Consider the following 21,115-nt stretch of genomic DNA (forward strand, 5'->3'; position numbering starts at 1 on the left):
GACCGGGGAGTTAGAAGCAACGATGACGATGGAGGTTGCCTCTGCCACGGGGTCAAATGGTATTGCGCCAGGAACCCCGGCACCTTTCGTGGATTCGAGTACTGTGGTACAATACTTGGTGGATGTGCTGCAAGTAACCCTGGGAGCTCTGAAAACCGAGTTAGAGGGTCCTGGCAGTCTGTTATCCAAGCCCAAGTATAGCGAGACGGTCCAACGGTGTACGCGATTTGCTTCCGAGTCTCAGGTCGCCCTATACGTGCAGAAGGATATCGTGGGAACTGAAGAGGGTACACAGACCGACGACGCCGAACGTATGGCTTCCCCATAGCGACTAAACGAAAGTAGGATTCACTAACCCGAGGCAGAACCTTCTACCCAGTATGTCTATAATCTTTCAACCGAACTTTCGTCCTCTTCCACTACTGTCGCGTCCGTTGCCTTCATCAAACGCCCCGCCGCGATCGATCCGACCTTGCCCTTACCCTCGCAGATCCAGGTGATGAATCTGCCTGGGTTGGCTTCTCTGAACAATACACAAGCCCAACAAGGTACCTCGCTTTCGCCGTACGAGATCCTGCATCTCCTCGTACACCACGGCCTGAGCCCTTATTTCGAAGCCTACACGCGCAACCAGGAGTCGATCAGCGGTCCCAAGCCCCGGACAGACACAGAAGCGAAGACCGGTGTGCCAGGAACAAAGAAGAAGTTCGCAGAGCTGGAGTTGAACCTCCTTCATCTACAGCAGAATGTCGAAATCCCGGCGCTCAACTTGCCCCTCCACGAAGTTGTGCAGGCTGCACTGGTGGAAGCCGAGAAGCGAGGTGTGAAACCTTCGGTCGAGTTGATCGATGCAACTACCCTGGAAAGCAGCGCTTTCATCAACAGTATCCAGAACAACGTCAATGCTTGGATCCGTTCCATCCAGACTATCACCAAGATGTCTCGTGATGCAGACAGCGGGTCTGCCGCCCAGGAGATCAACTTCTGGTTGTCTATGGAAACCGCTCTGGAAGGCATCGAGAACCAATTGCGCGGGGATGGTGTTCAGCTGACGATGGATATCCTCCGTCATGCGAAGCGGTATCAAGCTACGCTGAGTTTTGTTGCTGATACTGGCCTCCGGGAGGCGACCGATCTGGTTCAGAAGTACAACCAGCTCATGCGGGACTTCCCACTGGATGAGCTTCTATCGGCAACCTCCCTGTCTAAAGTGCAGGAATCGCTCAACCTGATCTTCAATCATCTGAACAAGAAACTTAAGATCTGTCCTTACCCTATTAAGCGGGCCCTAGCTCTTGTGGAGGCCATCTCCGGAGATTTGGATACACAGATCCATACTTTATTGCATGGGCGTACGATCTTGCACTTGGACTATCGCGATTTCCGTACTTTGATGAAGACAGCCGGCGCAATCTGGAGAACTTGGGAGGAGAACCTAAAGGAGTTTACCAATGTTGCGCGTGACTCGACGAGGCGTCGAAATGAGAAATTCATTCCCATCAAGATTGTCCCTCGTCACAATGCCACCCAGGAGCGATTGAAGTACATCAATACCTTCCGTGTCAACCACGAGCAACTCCAAAGGACTATTGTCAATGTTCTCGGCCCCAAAGGTTCCACTGCTGCCGGAGCCGGATCTGACGAAGCCGTTATTGTCGAGGAGATTGGCGATGTCGACGCTGTGGAAGAAGTCGCCCAGGCATATGCTGCTCTGAAAAATGTGGACGTGTTGGACGTAAGTCCAGAGGGTACACAACAGTGGGTGCAAGAGGAGATCGCGTACAATGAACGTACATCGCGCGTTGAAAACTCCATCATAGCTCGTCTACGAGATCGCCTGGCGACTGCCAAGAATGCGAACGAGATGTTTCGCGTCTTTTCGAAGTTCAATGCGCTGCTCGTGCGTCCCAAGATCCGGGGTGCTATTGGCGAATACCAGACTCAGCTCATCGAGAATGTTAAGCAAGACATCACTTCGCTACACGAACGGTTCAAGCAGCAATATGGTCACTCGGAAGCTCATGCGATGTCCCAGCTCCGCGATCTACCTCCTGTTTCGGGAGCCATCGTCTGGGCGCGCCAAATTGAACGGCAACTTGACGGGTATATGCGTAAAGTTGAGGATGTCCTAGGTGAAGATTGGCATATGCACACCGAAGGGCAGAAGCTCCAGGCCGAAAGTAGCCTTTTCCGGAAGAAGTTGGATACCCGCCCTGTCTTTGAGTCTTGGTTACACGATGTGCAAAGACGACATATCACCATATCTGGCCGGCTTTTCAACATTGTGCGAAACCGTGCTGCCGGCAATACCTTGGAACTTGCCGTGAACTTTGATCCTCAAGTAATTGCACTGTTCAAAGAAGTCCGCAACCTTATCTGGTTGAATTTCCAGGTTCCCCATGCTGTGAGCAACATATCGAAAGAAGCCAAGCGCGTCTACCCCTATGCAATTAGTTTAATGGAGAGTGTGCGGACTCTACTGCAAACACATCGGTCAATCTTATCGATGACCGAAGTTGCAATTCTTCTAAACGGCTATGTCAATGACACCCAGGGTATGATTACAAAAGGTGTCCCTCTCCGGTGGGAATCGTTCGTGCATTCGTACGAACTGCATGTCAAGCAATCAGCCCTAGCCAACGGTGCGATTGACTCGGCTATCCCGACTACTCGAACGGAAAGCAAGCACGTACAGTTTGTACGCGAATTTGCTGGTTCGGCCTCGGTCCTTCAGTCTAAGACGGCTGTCCTTGCTTCTATCAATGAGAATATTCAAAAGGCAATCCATGAGCTCAAAACCTGCCCGTACGAAGCTTCAGCATTCAAACAGCGTCTGGATACGATTCAGGTCTCGGTCGATAAATTGAACTTGGAGAATTACGTCAATCTAGGTTATTGGGTATCCAACCTGAATCAGAAGGTTGAGTCTATTTTGCGCGAACGCCTTCATCGGGCAATCCGAGAGTGGATCCACTCCTTCCACGACACAAAGAATGGACAACAGGACACCCACACTGCGATTGAATCGCATACCGAAGGGTCTAATTATCACATTGATTTCCCTCAACTTGTGCATGAGATCTCGATGCGAAACCAAGTACTTCACCTCGACCCTCCATTGCAATATGCTCGAGCGAGTTGGTTCTCACAATTTGGGGATTGGCTTGGCGTCGTCTGCAATTTGGAGAAGATCAAGGCTTCTCGTTATCAGATCTCGATCGGGGTCGAGAAAGTCCAACCTTCTGACACTCGTTTCGTTGATCTACCCCAATCCTGTATCGACGAGCTCAACCAAGTTTACAATGCTGTGGAGTCCAGGTTAAAGGAAGTTTCGGAGTATGTTGACAAGTGGCTCCAGTTCCAGAGTCTATGGGATCTGCAGTCTGAGCAAGTATATGATATCCTAGGGGATGATTTGTCCCAGTGGCTTCAGCTACTTCAGGAGATCCGGAAGAGCCGAGCGACCTTCGACACCTCGGAAGTCAGCCGATCATTTGGTAACATTCAAATTGACTACGAGCAGGTTCAAACCAAAGTCAATGCTAAATATGACCAATGGCAACACGAGATTCTCCAGCGGTTTGGAACTAAGCTTGGGGGGCGGATGAGAGAAGTCCATTCAGAAATTGCGTCCGCGCGACGGGACCTCGAAGGTCAAACCCTGGAGGCTTCTTCTACCGCACATGCTGTTTCTTTCATTACTATTGTGCAGCAGTGTAAGCGGAAGGCAAAGGTCTGGGAGCCGGAGGTCGACCTCTTTCGCCAAGGTCAAACGACTCTTGCCCGTCAGCGTTATCAGTTCCCTAGTGATTGGCTCCACGTGGAGAATGTCGATGGCGAGTGGGCCGCCTTGAACGAATTACTCGCGCGCAAGAGCAAGATAGTGCACGATCAGACTGAAGGTCTGCGCGCGAAGATTGCCGCCGAAGACAAGGTCATTGGAGATAAAATCGCAGCAATTATTGCCGAATGGAATGAAGAGAAGCCGGTCTCTGGTACTATCCCTCCGGAAGAAGCCTCTCGCACCCTTAGCTCGTTTCAGTCACGCCTTGAATCCCTTCAGTCGGAGTTTGAGATGGTCTCGAAAGCCAAAGAGGCGCTTGACCTCCCCGCCAGTGCAGAATCTTCTCTGCCCGCTATTCTTGAGGAGGTACAGGATTTCATGTCTGTCTGGGCAGCTTTGTCCACGATTTGGAAGAGCCTCAATGACCTTAGGGATACTTTGTGGACAAGCGTACAGCCCAGAAAGCTTCGACAGTCCATTGATGGTCTGATCAAGATGACAAAGGAGATGCCCAGCCGCATGCGCCAGTATGCTGCCTTCGAGCACATCCAAAACGTCCTTCGCCAGCTACTAAAGGTCAACATACTGCTTTCTGATATGAAGTCTGAAGCTGTTCGCGAACGACACTGGCAGAAGATTTACAAGGCGATTAAACCAGGCAAGAGGTTCTCACTTGTCTCGCTTACGCTTGGCGATGTTTGGGATCTGAACCTCATACTAAGCGAGACCGTCATTCGCAACATCATTGCTCAAGCCCAGGGTGAGATGGCTCTGGAAGAGTTTTTGAGATCTGTCCGCGAGACATGGCAAAACTACTCTTTAGACCTCGTCAACTACCAGAACAAGTGCCGACTGATCCGTGGCTTCGATGATCTTTTTGCAAAGTGCAGCGAAAATCTGAACTCTTTGCAAGCAATGCGCCATTCCCCGTACTATAAAGAATTTGAAGAGGAAGCTTCGGCTTGGGAAGATAAACTCAACCGAGTTCATGTCCTCTTCGACGTCTGGATTGATGTCCAAAGACAATGGGTTTATTTGGAAGGAGTCTTCACTGGCAATGCCGATATCAAGCACCTCCTCCCCTTGGAGTCTGGCCGCTTTCAGAACATCAACTCCGAGTTCTTTGCGGTCATGAAGAAGGTGTACAAGTCTCCTTTCGTTCTCGATGTCCTTGCCATAAACGGGGTTCAGAAGGCCCTGGAGAGACTGGCAGAGCTCCTCAATAAGATTCAGAAGGCACTTGGTGAATATCTGGAACGAGAGCGTGTTTCTTTCCCTCGTTTCTATTTCGTTGGAGACGAGGACCTTCTTGAGATCATTGGTAACAGCAATGATATCTTCCGTGTCGCGAAGCACTTCAAGAAAATGTTTGCGGGTCTGTCCGGGGTTCTCATGGATGATGAAAACAACATCATAGGGTTCACCTCCAAGGAAGGTGAAGAAGTTCGTCTGAAGAAGGAGATTAACTTGATTAAGACTCCGAAGATCAATGAGTGGCTAGGCGCTCTCGAAAACAACATGAAGTTGACACTTGCTGAGCTCCTTGCTGAAGCTGTCGAGCAATTTGAGCCGCTCTACAACTCTTCGGAAGTCGACCGCACTGCTTTTAATGATTACATCGCCAACTATCCCGCTCAGATTGTTGTCCTTGCCAGCCAGGTGGTCTGGACGAATGCCGTTCAGAAGTCTTTGGAGAATGGTGGTACTGACCTTTCGACACTCTACGATGCTCAGGTCCGGATACTTGAGATGCTTGCTGTTACTGTTCTCGGCGAGTTGGATGCAATCACCAGGAAAAAGTGCGAGCATATGATCACTGAATTTGTTCACCAGCGAGACGTTATCTCGAAGCTCATAGCACTCAACGCTACTACGCCGATCCATTATCTCTGGCTGCTTCAGATGCGTTATGTTTACCGCCCTGAAGGCGAATATCTCCAGCGACTGTATGTTCATATGGCTAATGCAAAGTTGAACTATGGATTCGAATATCTAGGCGTACCCGAACGTCTTGTTCGCACTCCGCTTACCGACCGTTGTTTCTTGACACTTACCCAGGCGTTGTGCCAAAGACTCGGAGGCTCTCCTTACGGACCGGCTGGTACTGGTAAGACCGAGTCCGTCAAGGCATTGGGTCTGCAGCTTGGACGGTTTACTTTGGTGTTCTGCTGTGATGACACTTTCGATTTCCAGGCCATGGGGCGCATTTTCCTTGGTATTTGTCAAGTTGGTGCCTGGGGTTGTTTCGATGAGTTCAACCGTCTGGAGGAGAGAATTCTTTCCGCTGTCTCTCAACAGATCCAGAACATTCAGATTGGTCTCAAGATCGGGGAAACGGACGAAAAGTCCCAAATCGAGCTTGTTGGCCGGCGTCTCAGCGTCAACCGGAACACTGGAATTTTCATCACCATGAACCCAGGCTATGCCGGCCGTTCGAACCTCCCGGATAACTTGAAAAAGCTCTTCCGGAGCGTCGCGATGTCCAAGCCCGATAAAGAACTGATTGCAGAGGTTATGCTGTTTTCGCAAGGTTTCAAGCAAGCCAAGCAGCTCTCAACAAAGACCGTCCCATTCTTCGACCATTGCTCGTCCCAGCTGTCTAAGCAGGCTCATTACGATTTTGGTCTACGTGCCCTGAAGAGTGTTCTTGTCAGCTCAGGAGGCCTTAAGCGTGCTCGAATCGCTAGCACTGATGGTGATCTGGGGCCTGATGAGGTCATTGAGCCTCAAATTATAGTGCAGAGCCTTCGTGAAACAATTGCTCCTAAGCTCGTCCGGCAAGATGTTGATAAAATGCTGGAACTACAGTCGCAGGATTTCGCCGGTGTGGAGTATGTTCCGGCGAATTACGAGAAACTTGAAGCGACTATGCGTGAAATTGCCCGCGAGCAGCACTATGTCGATAGCGAAATGTGGATCACCAAGGCCTTGCAGCTATACCAAATCCAGACTATCCACCATGGTGTCATGATGGTTGGCAAGTCAGGAGCTGGCAAATCTTCAGCTTGGAAAATCCTTCTCCAGGCTCTTCAGCAAATCGAAGGAGTCGAGGGTGTTTCCCACATCATTGACTCTAAGGTGATGTCTAAAGAAGCACTCTATGGAAACCTCGACAGCACTACTAGAGAATGGACAGATGGTTTGTTCACGGGGATTTTGCGCAAGATCGTTGACAACCTTAGAGGAGAAGATTCTAAACGCCACTGGATTGTCTTCGATGGTGATGTTGATCCTGAATGGGTCGAGAATCTGAACAGTGTTTTGGATGACAACAAGCTTTTGACTCTGCCCAACGGTGAACGTCTCAACTTGCCGCCCAATGTACGCATCATGTTTGAAGTTGAAAGTCTCAAATATGCTACATTGGCCACAGTCAGTCGTTGCGGCATGGTCTGGTTCAATGAAGATACCGTTACGCCATCAATGATTATCTCCAACTACGTTGAGTCGCTGCGGACAAGAACGTTTGAAGACTTGGATGACGATAGTGCACCTTCAGGTCAAGCTGCGATCAAGACTCAAGATGCGCAAGAAATGGTTTCTACCATCCTCAAACAGCTTCTGCAGACAGATGACCTTGTCCTGAAATCATTGGAGGAAGCGAAGAAGTACAACCACATCATGGAGTTCACCGATATTCGTGCTCTCAACACATTATTCAGCCTTCTGAACAAGGCCTGTCGCAACATCCTCGAGTATAACATTCAGCATGTCGATTTTCCATTAGATTCGGACCAGATACAGTCCTATGTTTCAAAGAAACTTCTTCTTGCTCTCGTTTGGTCCTTCACGGGTGACTGTCCCCTGAGTGATCGACAAGCATTCGGACAGTTTGTGGCCGGCATGACTACGATTGACCTTCCTGCCGACGGGATGTCTTCTCTCATTGACTACGATATTACCCTCCCTAAGGCGGACTGGGCTACCTGGCACTCGCAGGTTCCATCGGTGGATATTAATACCCATTCGATCACCCAAACTGATGTGGTCATCCCCACCGTGGACACTGTCCGTCACGAGGATGTGCTCTACTCGTGGCTTGCGGAGCATAAGCCTTTGCTCCTTTGCGGTCCTCCTGGGTCTGGTAAAACCATGACGCTCTTCGCCGCCCTTCGGAAGCTCCCAAATATGGAGGTTGTCGGCCTCAACTTCTCTAGCGCTACTACTCCGGATCTTTTGATCAAGACCTTTGAGCAATACTGTGAATACAAGAAAACACTCAATGGGGTTGTTATGTCTCCAAGTCAAATCGGTCGTTGGTTGGTTATCTTCTGTGATGAAATCAATCTTCCGGCCCCTGACAGATATGGTACACAACGCGCCATCTCTTTCTTGCGTCAGCTCGTCGAACAAAACGGTTTCTGGAGAACATCTGACAAGACCTGGGTTACCTTGGATCGCATTCAGTTCGTTGGCGCCTGTAACCCTCCAACGGACGCTGGACGTACGCCGCTGGCTGAAAGATTCTTGCGTCATTCCCCTCTAATCATGGTTGACTACCCTGGAGAAATCTCACTGATGCAGATCTACGGCACTTTCAATTCTGCTGTCCTGAAGATTCTTCCCCTTTTGCGCGGTTATTCTGAAAACCTTACCAAGGCCATGGTACAGCTGTACTTGGAATCTCAGACTCGCTTTACTCCGAAGATTCAACCCCATTATGTGTACTCTCCTCGTGAGCTCACCAGATGGGTCCGTGGTGTTTATGAGGCTATCAAGCCTCTTGATTCGCTCTCTCTTGAAGGCTTGGTTCGGATCTGGGCACATGAAGCTCTGCGCCTCTTCCAGGACCGACTTGTAGCTGAAGACGAGCGAAAGTGGACTGCTGATACCGTGTACCGCATTGCCCTCGACAATTTCCCCACCATTGATCAGGAACAAGCGCTCAAGGGCCCCATCCTGTTCTCCAACTGGTTATCCAAGAATTATGTTCCTGTGGAGCAGGAACAACTGCGTGACTTCGTGAATGCACGGCTGAGGACGTTCTGTGAAGAAGAAGTTGATGTTCCTCTTGTGTTGTTTAACGATGTTCTGGAACATGCCCTGCGCATTGATCGCGTCTTCCGTCAACCTCAAGGACATCTTATCCTTATTGGAGTCAGTGGAAGTGGGAAAACCACCTTGTCCCGCTTTGTCGCTTGGATGAATGGTTTGAAGGTTTTCCAGATCAAGGTTCACGGAAAGTACTCATCGGAAGACTTTGACGATGACTTGAGAAGTGTCCTTCGTCGCGCCGGTTGCCGGGGTGAGAAGATCTGCTTCATCATGGACGAATCGAACGTCCTGGATTCTGGTTTCCTCGAACGGATGAATACTTTACTGGCAAACGCTGAAGTGCCAGGGTTGTTTGAAGGTGACGAGTTCTCCTCCCTGATGACTGCATGCAAAGAAGGTGCACAGCGTCAAGGCCTCCTTCTTGACACTCAGGAAGAGCTGTACAAGTGGTTTACTCAGCAGATTGTCAAGAACTTACATGTTGTTTTCACGATGAACCCGCCTGAAGAAGGTCTGTCCTCCAAGGCCGCGACAAGCCCTGCCCTTTTCAACAGATGCGTGCTTAACTGGATGGGCGATTGGTCGGATCAAGCTCTCTTCCAAGTCGGCTCCGAACTGACGCAAGCTATCGATCTGGATAAGACGAACTTTGTTGCGCCTGATAGCATTCCAGTGGCGTACCGTGACTTATCCCTTCCAGCATCTCATAGGGATGCCGTCGTCAATTCTATGGTCTACATCCATTACTCGCTGCAAAAGTTCAACCAGCGTCTCCAGAAACAGCAAGGAAAGACCACGTTCCTTACTCCTCGTCATTACCTTGACTTCGTGGCGCATTATGTCAAGCTTTTCAACGAGAAGCGCGAGGATCTCGAGGAGCAGCAACGTCACTTGAACGTCGGTCTCGAGAAGTTGAGGGATACTGTTGATAAAGTCAGCGACTTGCGCGCTAGCCTTGCACAAAAGAAAACGCAGCTGGAGAAGAAGGACGCGGAGGCCAACGAAAAACTTCAGCGTATGGTTGCCGACCAACAAGAAGCGGAGCAGCGTAAATCTGTTTCTCTCGAAGTACAAGCCGCCCTGGAGAAACAGGAACAAGAAGTTGCTCGGCGAAAGGAAGTTGTGCTCGGTGATCTTGCCAAAGCCGAACCAGCGGTCTTGGAAGCCCAGAAGAGTGTCAGTAATATCAAACGTCAGCATCTCACCGAAGTCCGGTCTATGGGTAATCCTCCAGCTGGCGTTCGCCTTGCTCTTGAAGCTGTGTGTACTCTGCTTGGTCACAAAGTCGATAGCTGGAAGACAATTCAAGGTATCGTCCGCAAGGACGACTTCATTGCTAGCATTGTCAACTATGACAATGAACGGCAGATGACCAAAAACCACCGGGTCAAAATGCAGAACGAGTATCTTTCGAAGGAGGACTTTACCTATGAGCGAGTCAACAGAGCCAGTAAGGCCTGTGGTCCTTTGGTCCAGTGGGTTGAAGCCCAGGTGAACTACTCGGAGATATTGGCCCGTGTCGGACCGTTACGTGAGGAGGTGGACCAGCTCGAAGAGCAGGCATTACAGACAAAGGCTGAGGCTCAGGCGATCGAGAACACTATTCAAGATCTGGAAAGCAGTATCTCCACATACAAGGCCGAGTACGCTGCACTAATCAGTGAAACCCAGGCGATCAAGGCGGAGATGTCCCGCGTACAGTTCAAGGTCGACCGAAGTGTCCGTTTGCTTGATAGCTTGGCGTCCGAACGTACAAGATGGGAGGAAGGAAGCAAATCTTTCGAAACCCAAATCAGCACACTCGTCGGAGACGTCCTTATTGCGTCCGCTTTCCTTGCCTACGCTGGTCTCTACGATCAACAGTTCCGGAAGGCTATGATCGATGATTGGGTCAATCAGTTGACTCAATCTGGTATTAGCTTCAAGCCTCATAACCCAGTTACTGAATACTTGTCCAACGCAGATGAACGCCTGGCTTGGCAAGATCACTCACTTCCTGTTGATGACCTCTGTACCGAGAACGCGATCGTGTTGAAGCGGTACAACAGATATCCTCTGATTATCGATCCCTCTGGTCGGACCACCGAGTTCCTGCAAAAGGAAAGCACGGAGCGGAAATTGACGGTTACCAGCTTCTTGGACGATTCCTTCGTCAAGCAACTGGAGAGCGCTCTGCGTTTTGGAAACCCAATTCTCATTCAAGATGCTGAATATCTGGACCCCATCCTCAACCACGTCCTCAACAAGGAGTACCAGAAGACCGGTGGTCGTGTACTCATTCAGCTCGGCAAACAGGAAATCGACTTTTCGCCCTCGTTCAAGCTTTTCTTGTCCACACGGGACCCGTCTGCTTGCTTCCCCCCGGATGTTTGTAGCCGAACTACTTTTGTCAACTTCACTGTCACGCAAAGCAGTCTGCAGACCCAGTCTCTCAATGAGGTTCTCAAATTTGAGAGACCTGACGTTGACGCACGCCGCACGGATCTCGTCAAACTACAAGGTGAATTCAAGATTCATCTTCGCCAGCTCGAGAAGAGACTACTTCAAGCATTGAACGAGTCTCGCGGCAACATCCTCGATGACGACCACGTGATTGAGACACTCGAGACTTTGAAGAAGGAGGCTGCAGAGATCTCAAAGAAGATGGTGGAGACTGAAGGAGTGATGACCGAAGTAGAGAATATCACCCACAACTACAACATCATTGCTCGTTCCTGCAGTGCTGTCTTTGCTGTGCTGGAGCAACTTCATCACATCAATCATTTCTACCAGTTCTCTCTTCAGTTCTTCGTTGATATCTTCCACTCTGTCCTTTACCAGAACAAGCGACTGGCTCAGGAGAAGGATCATTCTGCGCGTGTTCAGATTATCCTACGCGATCTGTTCGTTACAACATATCAACGAACCTCACTGGGCCTGATTCAGAAGGATCGTATTACCTTGGCTATGCTCCTTGCACAGGCTTCACCTTTTACTACAGACAAGGACATCATTGACATCATCCTTGACCAGTCGACAGAGGGCGTGGATCTATCCACGACGCCCGAATTGAAGGACCAAGTGATGAGCCGCATTGCCAACATGCCGCTCTTCAAATCGAAATTCCAGGATGTGTCGGCAGAACAATGGGAACAATTCTTCAGCGAAGAACTTGCGGAGAACGCAGTGCCAGCTCTTTGGGAAGAAAACTCTGAGCCTCTAAGCCAGGCCCTGCGAACTTTGTTGCTCGTGAAGCTGTGCAGAATGGACAGGTTCGTGCCGACCGCCGAACGCTTTATTGAGGCAGTCTTCGGGCGCGAATTGTTCGAAGGCAGCGCCGATCTCAAAGATATTGTCGACCAGGTCACAGCAACTAGACCAATTTCTCTCGCTTCAAGCCCTGGTTTCGATGCCAGTTACAAGGTCGATGCTCTCGTCGAGCGCATGCATGCCACCTGCGCTAATATCGCAATGGGTTCCAACGAAGGTCTGGAGAGTGCTGACAAGGCCGTCACTAATGCGGCCTCCGCCGGGACCTGGGTCTTGGTTAAGAACGTCCACCTTGCACCCTCGTGGTTGCAGAGTCTCGAGAAGAGGTTGGAATCACTCAAACCTCATAAGGACTTCCGACTGTTCCTTTCCATGGAGTCTAGTCCCAAGATCCCAGTCAATTTGATCCGTGCTTCCCGTGTTCTCATGTACGAACAGCCGGCTGGTGTACGCGCCAACATGAAGGATTCCTTGTCCTCGTTGTCCTTGAGAGCGAGCAAACCTCCGGTCGAGAAGGCTCGCGTTTACCTCTTGCTTTCCTTCCTGCACGCTGTCGTTCAAGAAAGATTGCGGTATGCTCCAAGCCTTGGATGGAAGGGTTTCTGGGAGTTCAATGACAGTGACGTAAGTGCTATTCAACTATTACTATCTACCTTGGAACAACAACTGAGACTAATGTTCTTCGCAGTATGAGTGCTCCGCTTTCATTATTGATCACTGGGTCGATGTCGTCGCACAGGGTCGATCCAATGTGGCGCCTCAGAAGCTCCCATGGGACATGATCCGGACCCTGGTGACGGAGATGTATGGAGGAAAGGTCGATGATCCGGATGACTTCCAGCAATTGGAGAACTTAGTCAACAGCTTCCTCACTGCGGCCGCCTTCGAAGATGAGTACAAGCTCGTCTCGGGCGTGGAGAAGGACGAGTGTTTGACCCTCCCTGGAGAAACAGGCATTCGCGACTTCGTGGAGTGGGTCAACCGCCTGCCTGAGAGAGAGCCTCCCACGTACCTGGGCCTGCCTGCCAACGCGGAGAAACTCCTTCTTGTTGGTCATGGCAACAAGATGATCTCTGATCTCTCTAAATTGACCACCCTCCTTGATGAAGGCGAACAGTTGATGATCGACGCTTGAGAAGTTGGATCATAACTTAGCATGCTTGCATTTTCTATTTAAGTGTTTCTACTCTTGTTATTTATTACAAGCGATGTTGTACATTGAATCCCGTTGGTGGATTTTCCTTTCGTTGTGATGTGTTATAAGTATTGCTTTTACATTCGCCTGTCAATTAGTCTACACTATGTTTCCATAACCATTCTGTATGTCACTATACATACCTGATTTTCTACAAGATCGTACATTTCCTGTTTTAGACATCGCTGCTTTACTGAGGGCGCTCAGGGGCTTGCTCGGTGAGTAATTCACATCACAGCTGACCGCTCAGTGAGCCTCAGTGAGCGCTCAGTGAGTAGTCAAGTAAGCTCTATTATACTCACCCACCATTTATTTTACACGGGTATACCTAACGGACAGCCCTCAGGATGTTTCAAGTCATTAGATTACCATAAGAAATAATGCAAGTCGAAATATAATAGAGAGTAATTAACCTCCATATAGCAACCTCAAAGTAAAAATACTAGGGTTGTCAACCCACACCGCAACTCGCAGCGGAGCGGTATAGATTAAGAAATCTACAGTCCGCGCGGGTTGCGGGCTAATAGCAGCATTGAAAGTGAGTTTGCTGATATGCTTAATGATCTGATTCTTAAGGAAGTCTTTGTTGTCTAACTTAGTCCTTGCTGAGCTACTGTTTCAGATGTGACAGGCAAGTTGGTGCTATTCTGATAGTACCCTGCTCAACAATGATCAAGCATCCAGCATTACACTCGGCGCAGAAGACAATAAAATTAAAGGAGTGAATAAGTCTACATTTGCAGAAGAGTACCCTTGAGAGAAATAAATGATACGGTCTGGTGGCCTGTCTGCAAGGGTCTAGTGCACAGGTAGCTATCATAAGGACGGTTTGGTGGCGAAGGTAGGTGATGAAGGATATCATTGGAGAGGTTGGTCTCAGAGAGAATGTGGTGGTGGAGAAACTGGGACAGGGTCGTTCTGTCAAGGTGGAATTCTTCCTTATTGTCACTCTGCCCTCGTCTTCTCACTGCAACATTTTCTTTCAGTACCAACATCCCCATTGATATTCTCCACTGCCAATCTTACGAGATGTCCCAAGTCTGGCTTCAACGAGTCCCCTACTGCGATGACCAGATATACCCTGTATCACAGCCATCTCGGGCGAGTCGGAGTATCGGGAAGCACCGAAGACACGGCGCCCATCATTCCTAGGGAGCCATATCTCTGTTCTCTATGTAACTATAATAGAACATGTTTGGAGGAACTTCCATAGCAGCATCCGGTCCTCTACTACCGATAACTACTCCCACCCATCCCCCTCCCCCAAGTAACACTCCACCTCCTCATCCTCCTCGTCCGCGATCTCCGACAAAGGCTGTCCCTGCTGCCAATCCACCGCAATCTGCGCCGTCTCCTTCGCCCGCTCACGCACCCTAAACGGAAGAATCTGCCCCCGGTGATTCACCGCCAGGACCAGCACCCAACCCTCCTCACAGGCCTTCCGATCCGCAATAAGAACCAGCGCACTCTGTGTCCGATCACTCTCCGCCAACTCCTTGGACCGCTCCTCCCCCGTAAAATGCCGCCAGTCGTCATCCGACGTCCCCTCAAACAGCTCGGGGCAGTGCATCAGCACCGCAACCAGATACCCCGGTACAGACCCCGGACGGCCGGCCGCAACGCCCCTGATCACATCCCGGCCCCGCTGGGCATCCGCGCTCAGTTCCCCGCGGTCCTCGAAGACGAACTCCTCGGGGATGCAGGAAAGGTGGTAGTTCTCGCGGCCCTGCTGTAGGACCTGCCTCCTGAGTCGGGCGTACGCCGCGTCTGCGGCTTCTTGGCTCGTCTTATCTGTAGGATCGCCGAACCAGGTCCGGATCCACAGCGTGGAGGAGAGCAGGCTGCTGAGGGCGCGGTCATCCTCCAAGAGGAGGTCTTGCGGTACCCCCGTGGGGATATGGTCGATGATTGGGTCTGCGAACGTGGCGAGGGCGTAGTCCTGGGGTTTGTTGGTTATTGGGGCGAAGATGGTTCAACCGAATGAATGAATGGGTGGGTAGGGCAGATAGATACGTTTCGCCCGTATTTTCCTAGCGCGATCCATTTCTCGACAAGCATTCTTTTCTGCTCGTTTTGGGAGAGCGGGGACGCGGCGTCCCAGTTTGCCTAGACAGTTGGAGAGTTAGGCATGGATTTGTTGTCATACATGTGTTTCTGGGGAACGGGGGGCTTACTAGGACGAAATGGTCGAATGGGAGGTACCCGAATTCGGGGAGATCGAGGCCTTCTCTCATTGTTGTTGATGTTGTTGTTGTTGTTATTCATGGTGGTGGTGGGAGTGATTTGACGTCGGGATAAATGGGGGGATGAGAGAGGGCATGGCTGGGTTATATACTACCTTGTCAGAACTAGTATAATCAAACCAGACTAAGACCCATTACATAACTAGAATTTGCAAATTGTCCAGTCCTGGTGACGCAGAAACCAAAGAAACAAGACACATCGACGATATCGAGCGGCTACATCTCACGAGATTATATTCCGTCGGAAAACAAACCAGAGCAAAGACTAAGAATGGACAGGAAGAGAAAGGAGATAACAGGGCTTGTTAACCACCAATCATTGACTCGTCAGTCGCCCATGACTTCCTCCTCATCGTCTGAAATGGGAGGCGCAAGATTGTCGATTTCTTCGGCCTCGTTCTCTCGATCAATGTCATTATCTTCGACGACACCTCGGGCTTGCAGGTCTTTACTTCAGCCAATATCTGCAGCGGTTTCGCAGGGGCTGGGCTTAAGCCATTTAATCCAGAGTGTGTTCTCTCGGAGCTTACTTTCCGACTACGTACGCCTACACCTGCACCAACACTAGTTGAAGGCTCGATTTCCTAGTTAAGGTGCAGTTTATTGAAGTTACCCGCTCAGGGCACACAGCCTTCCGCTCACCCCGTACTCAAGTGATCGCCCCAGGCTGCTCAGGGCGTGCTTAGGGTGAGCACTAAAACGGAAAGCGAAGGCCGTCGAGCTGGCTAGAAAATCAAGTACATATGTGTCATAGATTCTTCATGCCGCTAGACTACAGCTATCATTGTCTTCAGCCCTAGTAGGCAAACAGCACAGAAAACCTGGCCCAGCCAAATAATCATCATCGAGAATGTACAAAAGCGTCTTTCCGTCAACCGTCCTCAATCGAAGCCGTAAATTGTGTTACCCATCTATGCGAAGACAGTTAGCAACCTGTCATCAATCTCTCGTGAAGCGGACTGCTCCAAGGTAGTAGTCACTTACCCTGTTCAAAGCAAAAATAATCTTTTATAATTATAGTTAGTATTTCCCCATCTTCGGGAGGTCCCTAATTAGACTCACGTCGCGTGTAGTTATCACCTAGTTCAGAAGCTAATCAGGATCCTATCAATGATTGTGCGCGATTTCAGACCTCACGTACCTTGCGGTCGACCTTGTTCGTGGACGCGGAGTCCATGATATAGACAACCTGGCGCAAAATCTGCACAGCACGTTAGTCAGGGGATATATCGGTCACGGAAAGGACAGTCAAACGAGGTGCCCATCGGCATACGTACTTCCTTAAGCCTATCCCGGACGGCCACGCGGATCTCGTCATATATGTCACTTTTGATCCGCATGACGCCTCCACGGCGAGCGAGGCGACTAGGCACATCGTTGGTGTTAGTAAACTCTGCCGGTGATTAATCCATTGGAGGTTATCGGGTACCGGATGGCAGGACGTGCTGAGAATAATTCGTTAGTTATGATCGCTGTGGAGGATAGCAAAAATACTCACTGATCCCTAAGAGGTTGTCCCGGATCTTTCTGCAGGGGTAGCTGTTAGGTAGCTGTTGCTCTTGATAGACAATAGGCGGGTTCGGGAGGAACATACTTGTGTGGACGGGTTCTGGACAGCCGGCGTCCAGGGGGGAATGACTGTGTCATGTCGGTGTAGTTGGCAGTTGGCTGAGAGAGAGAGAGGGATTGACGGAAGATGTTATGATAGGATTATGTGGAAGTGGATGGAACTGAAAGAGAAACGGGGTTGTGCGAAGTTATTTAAAGATAGTAGAAACACAAGTAGAAACAGATTTCAGTAGATACCTGAGTGCATAAGACTCGTCGGAAGGGAAGGATGAAACACAGCTTTCACTGGCGCCGCTTTAAGGAGTAACACATGTAGACGAAGGAGGAAAAAATATGTATAGGTAATATTAAGTGGGCTTTATAATGTATGTGTGAATTATTAAAAAGAAGTATGCATCGGGAAGAATGTGAACAGCGAAAACATGTCGAGCAACACTCAGAACGCCTTAGACGAGTCCCTGACAAAAGCTCTCTATGTACGTAGTTAGAATCATTCAGGAAATGAAAGTCGCCTCAGAGAACATGTGGCCTTCCTCTGAAAGTTCTTCGTCGCCGATCTTCACCTTCAGAGAGAGCTTCTCTCGAGGTGAGAACTGTTGCCCAGTTAGAAGCAGAACAGAGAAATTGAGAGAGTAAACAACTGACCTGGAAGATATACGGTCGGGTACCCGCCACACTACCGGCGATAGACTTGATAAAGCCGGGAACCTCAGCCATCACGTCAATACGGTCCATCCGCTCACCAAGCGGGCCATGCAGCTCGGCATGGACCTCCTTGCCATCCTGAGTTTTACCCTCCCATTCCCACTTAATGGACTTAGGTTGTGGCCAGTCGCTCTCCGGGTCTTGGGTGGATTCTGTGTGGGTCGCAGTGTTTGTGCTACCGGCATAGATAATCTCCCCGTCCTTCACGATGCCGCCGACGTTCACCACGGTCGAGCCGTAGGATGGCGGTGTTGTGTACTCCATCATGACAGCGGTGTAGGTGGGGGTCTGGAAGTTGACAAAGTTCCAGCGCGCAGCTGTTTTGGATTAGCCTCCGAGGCCGTTATGAAGCTTAGCACACGACTCACCAGCATGGTGGGGCTTCATGCCCTGGAGGGCATGGATGAACATGCCTCGGCCCTTAAGGTCATAGGTCTTCTCCTTGGTCGTGATAGTTCCCTCGACGGAGCAGCGAGGCCAGAACGCGTGGCTCATCGAGCCCCAGGGGTTCTGGGGGTCGGTTCCAAAGTAACTGGTGCCATCCTTACCGACAACGAATCCGGGAGAGGCCCGCTTGAAGGACAGGTTCACTAGGTTGTCTTCGTTGACGGCGGACTTGAACGTGTAAGTGTCACCCTCCTCGTTGAGGGTGAGAGAAAGATTGTCCGCTCCGAAAGAAAGCATGCTCTCGTCGAACATGAAGTTCGACAGGGGGTCGGAATTCCACTTGTGGGGACCATCTCCAGTGAGGTTAAAGATCTTGGACGTGATCTGTGCGGTGGTGTGGATTCCACTGGAAGAAGCAGTAGTGTTAGGAGAGTGAGAGTAAAATGACATAAGGAGTAGGCGGGGGTCATACACAATGTTGCTGTAGATGATTTGGACCATCACGAGATCGCCATTGTCGGACATGATGTAGAAGGTCTTGGTCTCGACATTTGTGTACTGATGGGCACGCCAGCGGAGGTCATCCTTGGTCAGGACGGTATAAGGAGACTCTTGTGCTTGTTGCGCGACGGACTGGATGGCCTCGGGGCCATAGATGGGTTCCTGCGTCCCAGCAACGCTTGCGAGGCTGGATGCGGGTCAGCATGCAGAACGTCACCAAAGCAGTAAGGGATAAGAAGAGAGGACGAGAGCATACGTAGATTTGAGCCAATTCATGGTGGGTAAGCAAAGAGACGGAGAATATGCAGATCGAAGAGAGAAGTGGAAGTGATGGGAATGTGAAGGGGGCAATCGGCGTAATAAATCGATAGCGCGCGGGGCTCGAAAGCGGTCTCGCTCACGGGTCTTTCTTCACAGGAAAAGGGGTGGACAGGACTGGCCGAACAGCGGGACACGCAAAGATCGGGGGAGGAATCGAGATGCAGAACTGAATTCAGTGCAACGGATGAGCATGCAGCTGGATTGAGAGCTGACAGGAAAAGGAAGTCTGGGGAGAAGAATGACGTCCAGCATTTCCCTTTGGGTTCGCTTGCCGTCCCCATCCGGCAAGTAACGCCGGCGCCGAAAATTCTTGGCCGCAAAAAGAACCGCCGAGTTCATCGCCGCGGTGTTTGCATCCCCCGTTGCGTCCGTCCATCATTCTTGCCCTCATTCTCACTCCGCTTCAACATGGCGAAAAAGGCATTGGCCAAGGATCAGATCGTGAAGCTCATCGTGGGCGCCGGTCAGGCCAGTCCCAGTCCCCCTGTCGGTCCGGCCCTGGGTAGTAAAGGTGTCAAGAGCATGGACTTTTGCAAGGTACGACATGGCGTGGTGTCTTTCAATAGATGCGATACCATTCCAACGAACCATCCTCGCTGACTAGGATGTATACTAGGAGTTCAATGCCCGCACCGCGCATATCAACACCGGCGTCCCGGTTCCCGCCCGTGTCACCGTCCGCCCTGATCGTTCGTTCACTTTCGACCTCCGCACCCCGACCACGACATGGCTATTGCTGAATGCTGCGAACGTGGAACCTCGTAAGAATCGCCTCCGCGGTGCGATGAATCCCGGACACGAGATTGTCGGCAAAGTCTCTCTCAAACACGTCTACGAGATCGCCAAAATTAAGCAAACCGAAACGAGACTGTCCGGATTGAGCCTGCAGGGACTGTGCAAGAGTGTTGTTGCGCAGGCCAAGTCGATTGGCATCCAGGTGGTTCCCTGAAGGACTGGGTTGAAAGGATTGTATATTTTCTTTGTTGTTGCGGCGTCACTGCGACTGTGCGACTGCTGCCACATACCCAGCTTTGATCATGATACCGGCGTTCTTGGGATTGGGATTGACTATCAATTGTACTATATTTGCATGTGATATAGAAGCGTCTTCACAAATATTCCCGACGTTTATGCATGGGCTTTGGGACGTTCCTGGCATGTCTGGAGGATTGCGTAGAGGGCTGTGTAGAGTTTCTATCCGGGAGTTAAGGACGAGAGAGTATGCTATACGCCATATAGACGGATGAGTGCGGACATCCCTTAGTATGGCTGGCCCCTTAATCCATCGAACAAGGAGGTTCTTGGCGAGTATGAAGGCGATCCGTCCACGCAATCCAATAATTGAATGAGGCGATCCCTTCATACGTACCTATCTGGGAGCCTCGCTGGCGTTGATGGCGATTCTTCATGGCTTCAACCCGCATCCGGTTCTGTATACTTGCTGAATGCATGGACAGAATGCCTGTTTTGGCAGGTTGGGGGGGATCGGAGGCTAACCCAATTGGATCGTTTCCAGATCGATCCAAAGCGAAGATCCACCATTGGTTGATTGGGGATTACTACGTACTAATAGTATCATATTATCAGAACTCCCTCAGGCATCCCGTTCCACCGTCGAATCACCCGAGTGGTTAGACTTCCATCCACATGCTTCCATTCACGCCAGACGAAATCCAGAAGAATCTAGCGGGGTCGAAAGATATTTATCCGGGATGATGCACAGGGTTGATCCGGTGATCGGGAGGGTCGTTCTCGAATCCTGTTCGCGGATGACCCTCGCTTTGACGGCAGACCGGCACCGGGGAGTATTCTCCATCGTCATCAACATCATAACTGGCTTTTGACATCCCGACATGTGGTTCTCGGCAGGGTCATGGAAGGCCACACAGGACAACCCTTTTTTCGCGGCCCCCGTGACACGGCGCAGAGATATTCGAATTCCAACCGTTCTTCGTCTGCAAGTTGGGGATTCCTGGCAAGACGAACAATGCTGAGGGTGAAGTGATGACGACGATATGATGCTTGGCATCCGGAGGGGTCAGCTTATTAATGATAAACAGACAAACGCCGAGCGTGGGATTACATCCTGACTATTTATTCTTAACGACTCAGGTAGTCTTGTTGTATTACCCCGTACTGTCAGACAGATCTCCGCGCGCTTCCGAG

The 21,115-nt window shown here is 50.5% G+C and overlaps 5 protein-coding genes across 5 annotated transcripts; 2 read left to right on the forward strand and 3 right to left on the reverse strand.

Moving 5' to 3' along the window:
- Positions 1–28: 28 nt before the first annotated feature.
- BDV59DRAFT_195138 (dynein heavy chain) lies at positions 29–13,163 on the forward strand (the record flags this gene model as incomplete). The annotated part of the gene is made up of 7 exons (XM_073692500.1): positions 29–311; positions 366–5,548; positions 5,585–5,695; positions 5,726–5,944; positions 5,978–6,010; positions 6,083–12,652; positions 12,717–13,163. The coding sequence occupies 7 exons, from the start codon at positions 29–31 to the stop codon at positions 13,161–13,163; spliced, it is 12,846 nt and encodes a 4,281-aa protein (XP_073544960.1).
- A 1,294-nt stretch (positions 13,164–14,457) lies between these two features.
- BDV59DRAFT_185026 (uncharacterized protein) lies at positions 14,458–15,506 on the reverse strand. The gene is made up of 3 exons (XM_073690775.1): positions 15,398–15,506; positions 15,237–15,329; positions 14,458–15,162 (listed from the first exon to the last, which is right to left on the reverse strand). The coding sequence occupies exons 1-3, from the start codon at positions 15,455–15,457 to the stop codon at positions 14,464–14,466; spliced, it is 852 nt and encodes a 283-aa protein (XP_073544961.1). The 5' UTR covers positions 15,458–15,506; the 3' UTR covers positions 14,458–14,463.
- An 841-nt stretch (positions 15,507–16,347) lies between these two features.
- On the reverse strand, positions 16,348–17,058 carry BDV59DRAFT_204594 (histone H4; the record flags this gene model as incomplete). Its single annotated transcript, XM_073694493.1, has 7 exons — positions 16,348–16,377; positions 16,451–16,471; positions 16,529–16,546; positions 16,608–16,667; positions 16,744–16,831; positions 16,896–16,911; positions 16,965–17,058. The coding sequence occupies 7 exons, from the start codon at positions 17,056–17,058 to the stop codon at positions 16,348–16,350; spliced, it is 327 nt and encodes a 108-aa protein (XP_073544962.1).
- Positions 17,059–17,323: 265 nt separating this feature from the next.
- BDV59DRAFT_185027 (survival factor 1 family protein) lies at positions 17,324–19,163 on the reverse strand. Its single transcript, XM_073690776.1, has 5 exons — positions 18,885–19,163; positions 18,600–18,815; positions 18,109–18,533; positions 17,681–18,057; positions 17,324–17,628 (listed from the first exon to the last, which is right to left on the reverse strand). The coding sequence occupies exons 1-5, from the start codon at positions 18,902–18,904 to the stop codon at positions 17,530–17,532; spliced, it is 1,137 nt and encodes a 378-aa protein (XP_073544963.1). The 5' UTR covers positions 18,905–19,163; the 3' UTR covers positions 17,324–17,529.
- A 142-nt stretch (positions 19,164–19,305) lies between these two features.
- On the forward strand, positions 19,306–20,497 carry BDV59DRAFT_185030 (mitochondrial 54S ribosomal protein uL11m). Its single transcript, XM_073690777.1, has 2 exons — positions 19,306–19,486; positions 19,566–20,497. The coding sequence occupies exons 1-2, from the start codon at positions 19,358–19,360 to the stop codon at positions 19,896–19,898; spliced, it is 462 nt and encodes a 153-aa protein (XP_073544964.1). The 5' UTR covers positions 19,306–19,357; the 3' UTR covers positions 19,899–20,497.
- Positions 20,498–21,115: the final 618 nt, after the last annotated feature.

Source organism: Aspergillus ambiguus, assembly GCF_047715705.1.
Source record: "Aspergillus ambiguus strain CBS 117.58 unplaced genomic scaffold BDV59scaffold_34, whole genome shotgun sequence".
NCBI classification, from domain to species: Eukaryota; Fungi; Ascomycota; class Eurotiomycetes; order Eurotiales; family Aspergillaceae; genus Aspergillus; species Aspergillus ambiguus.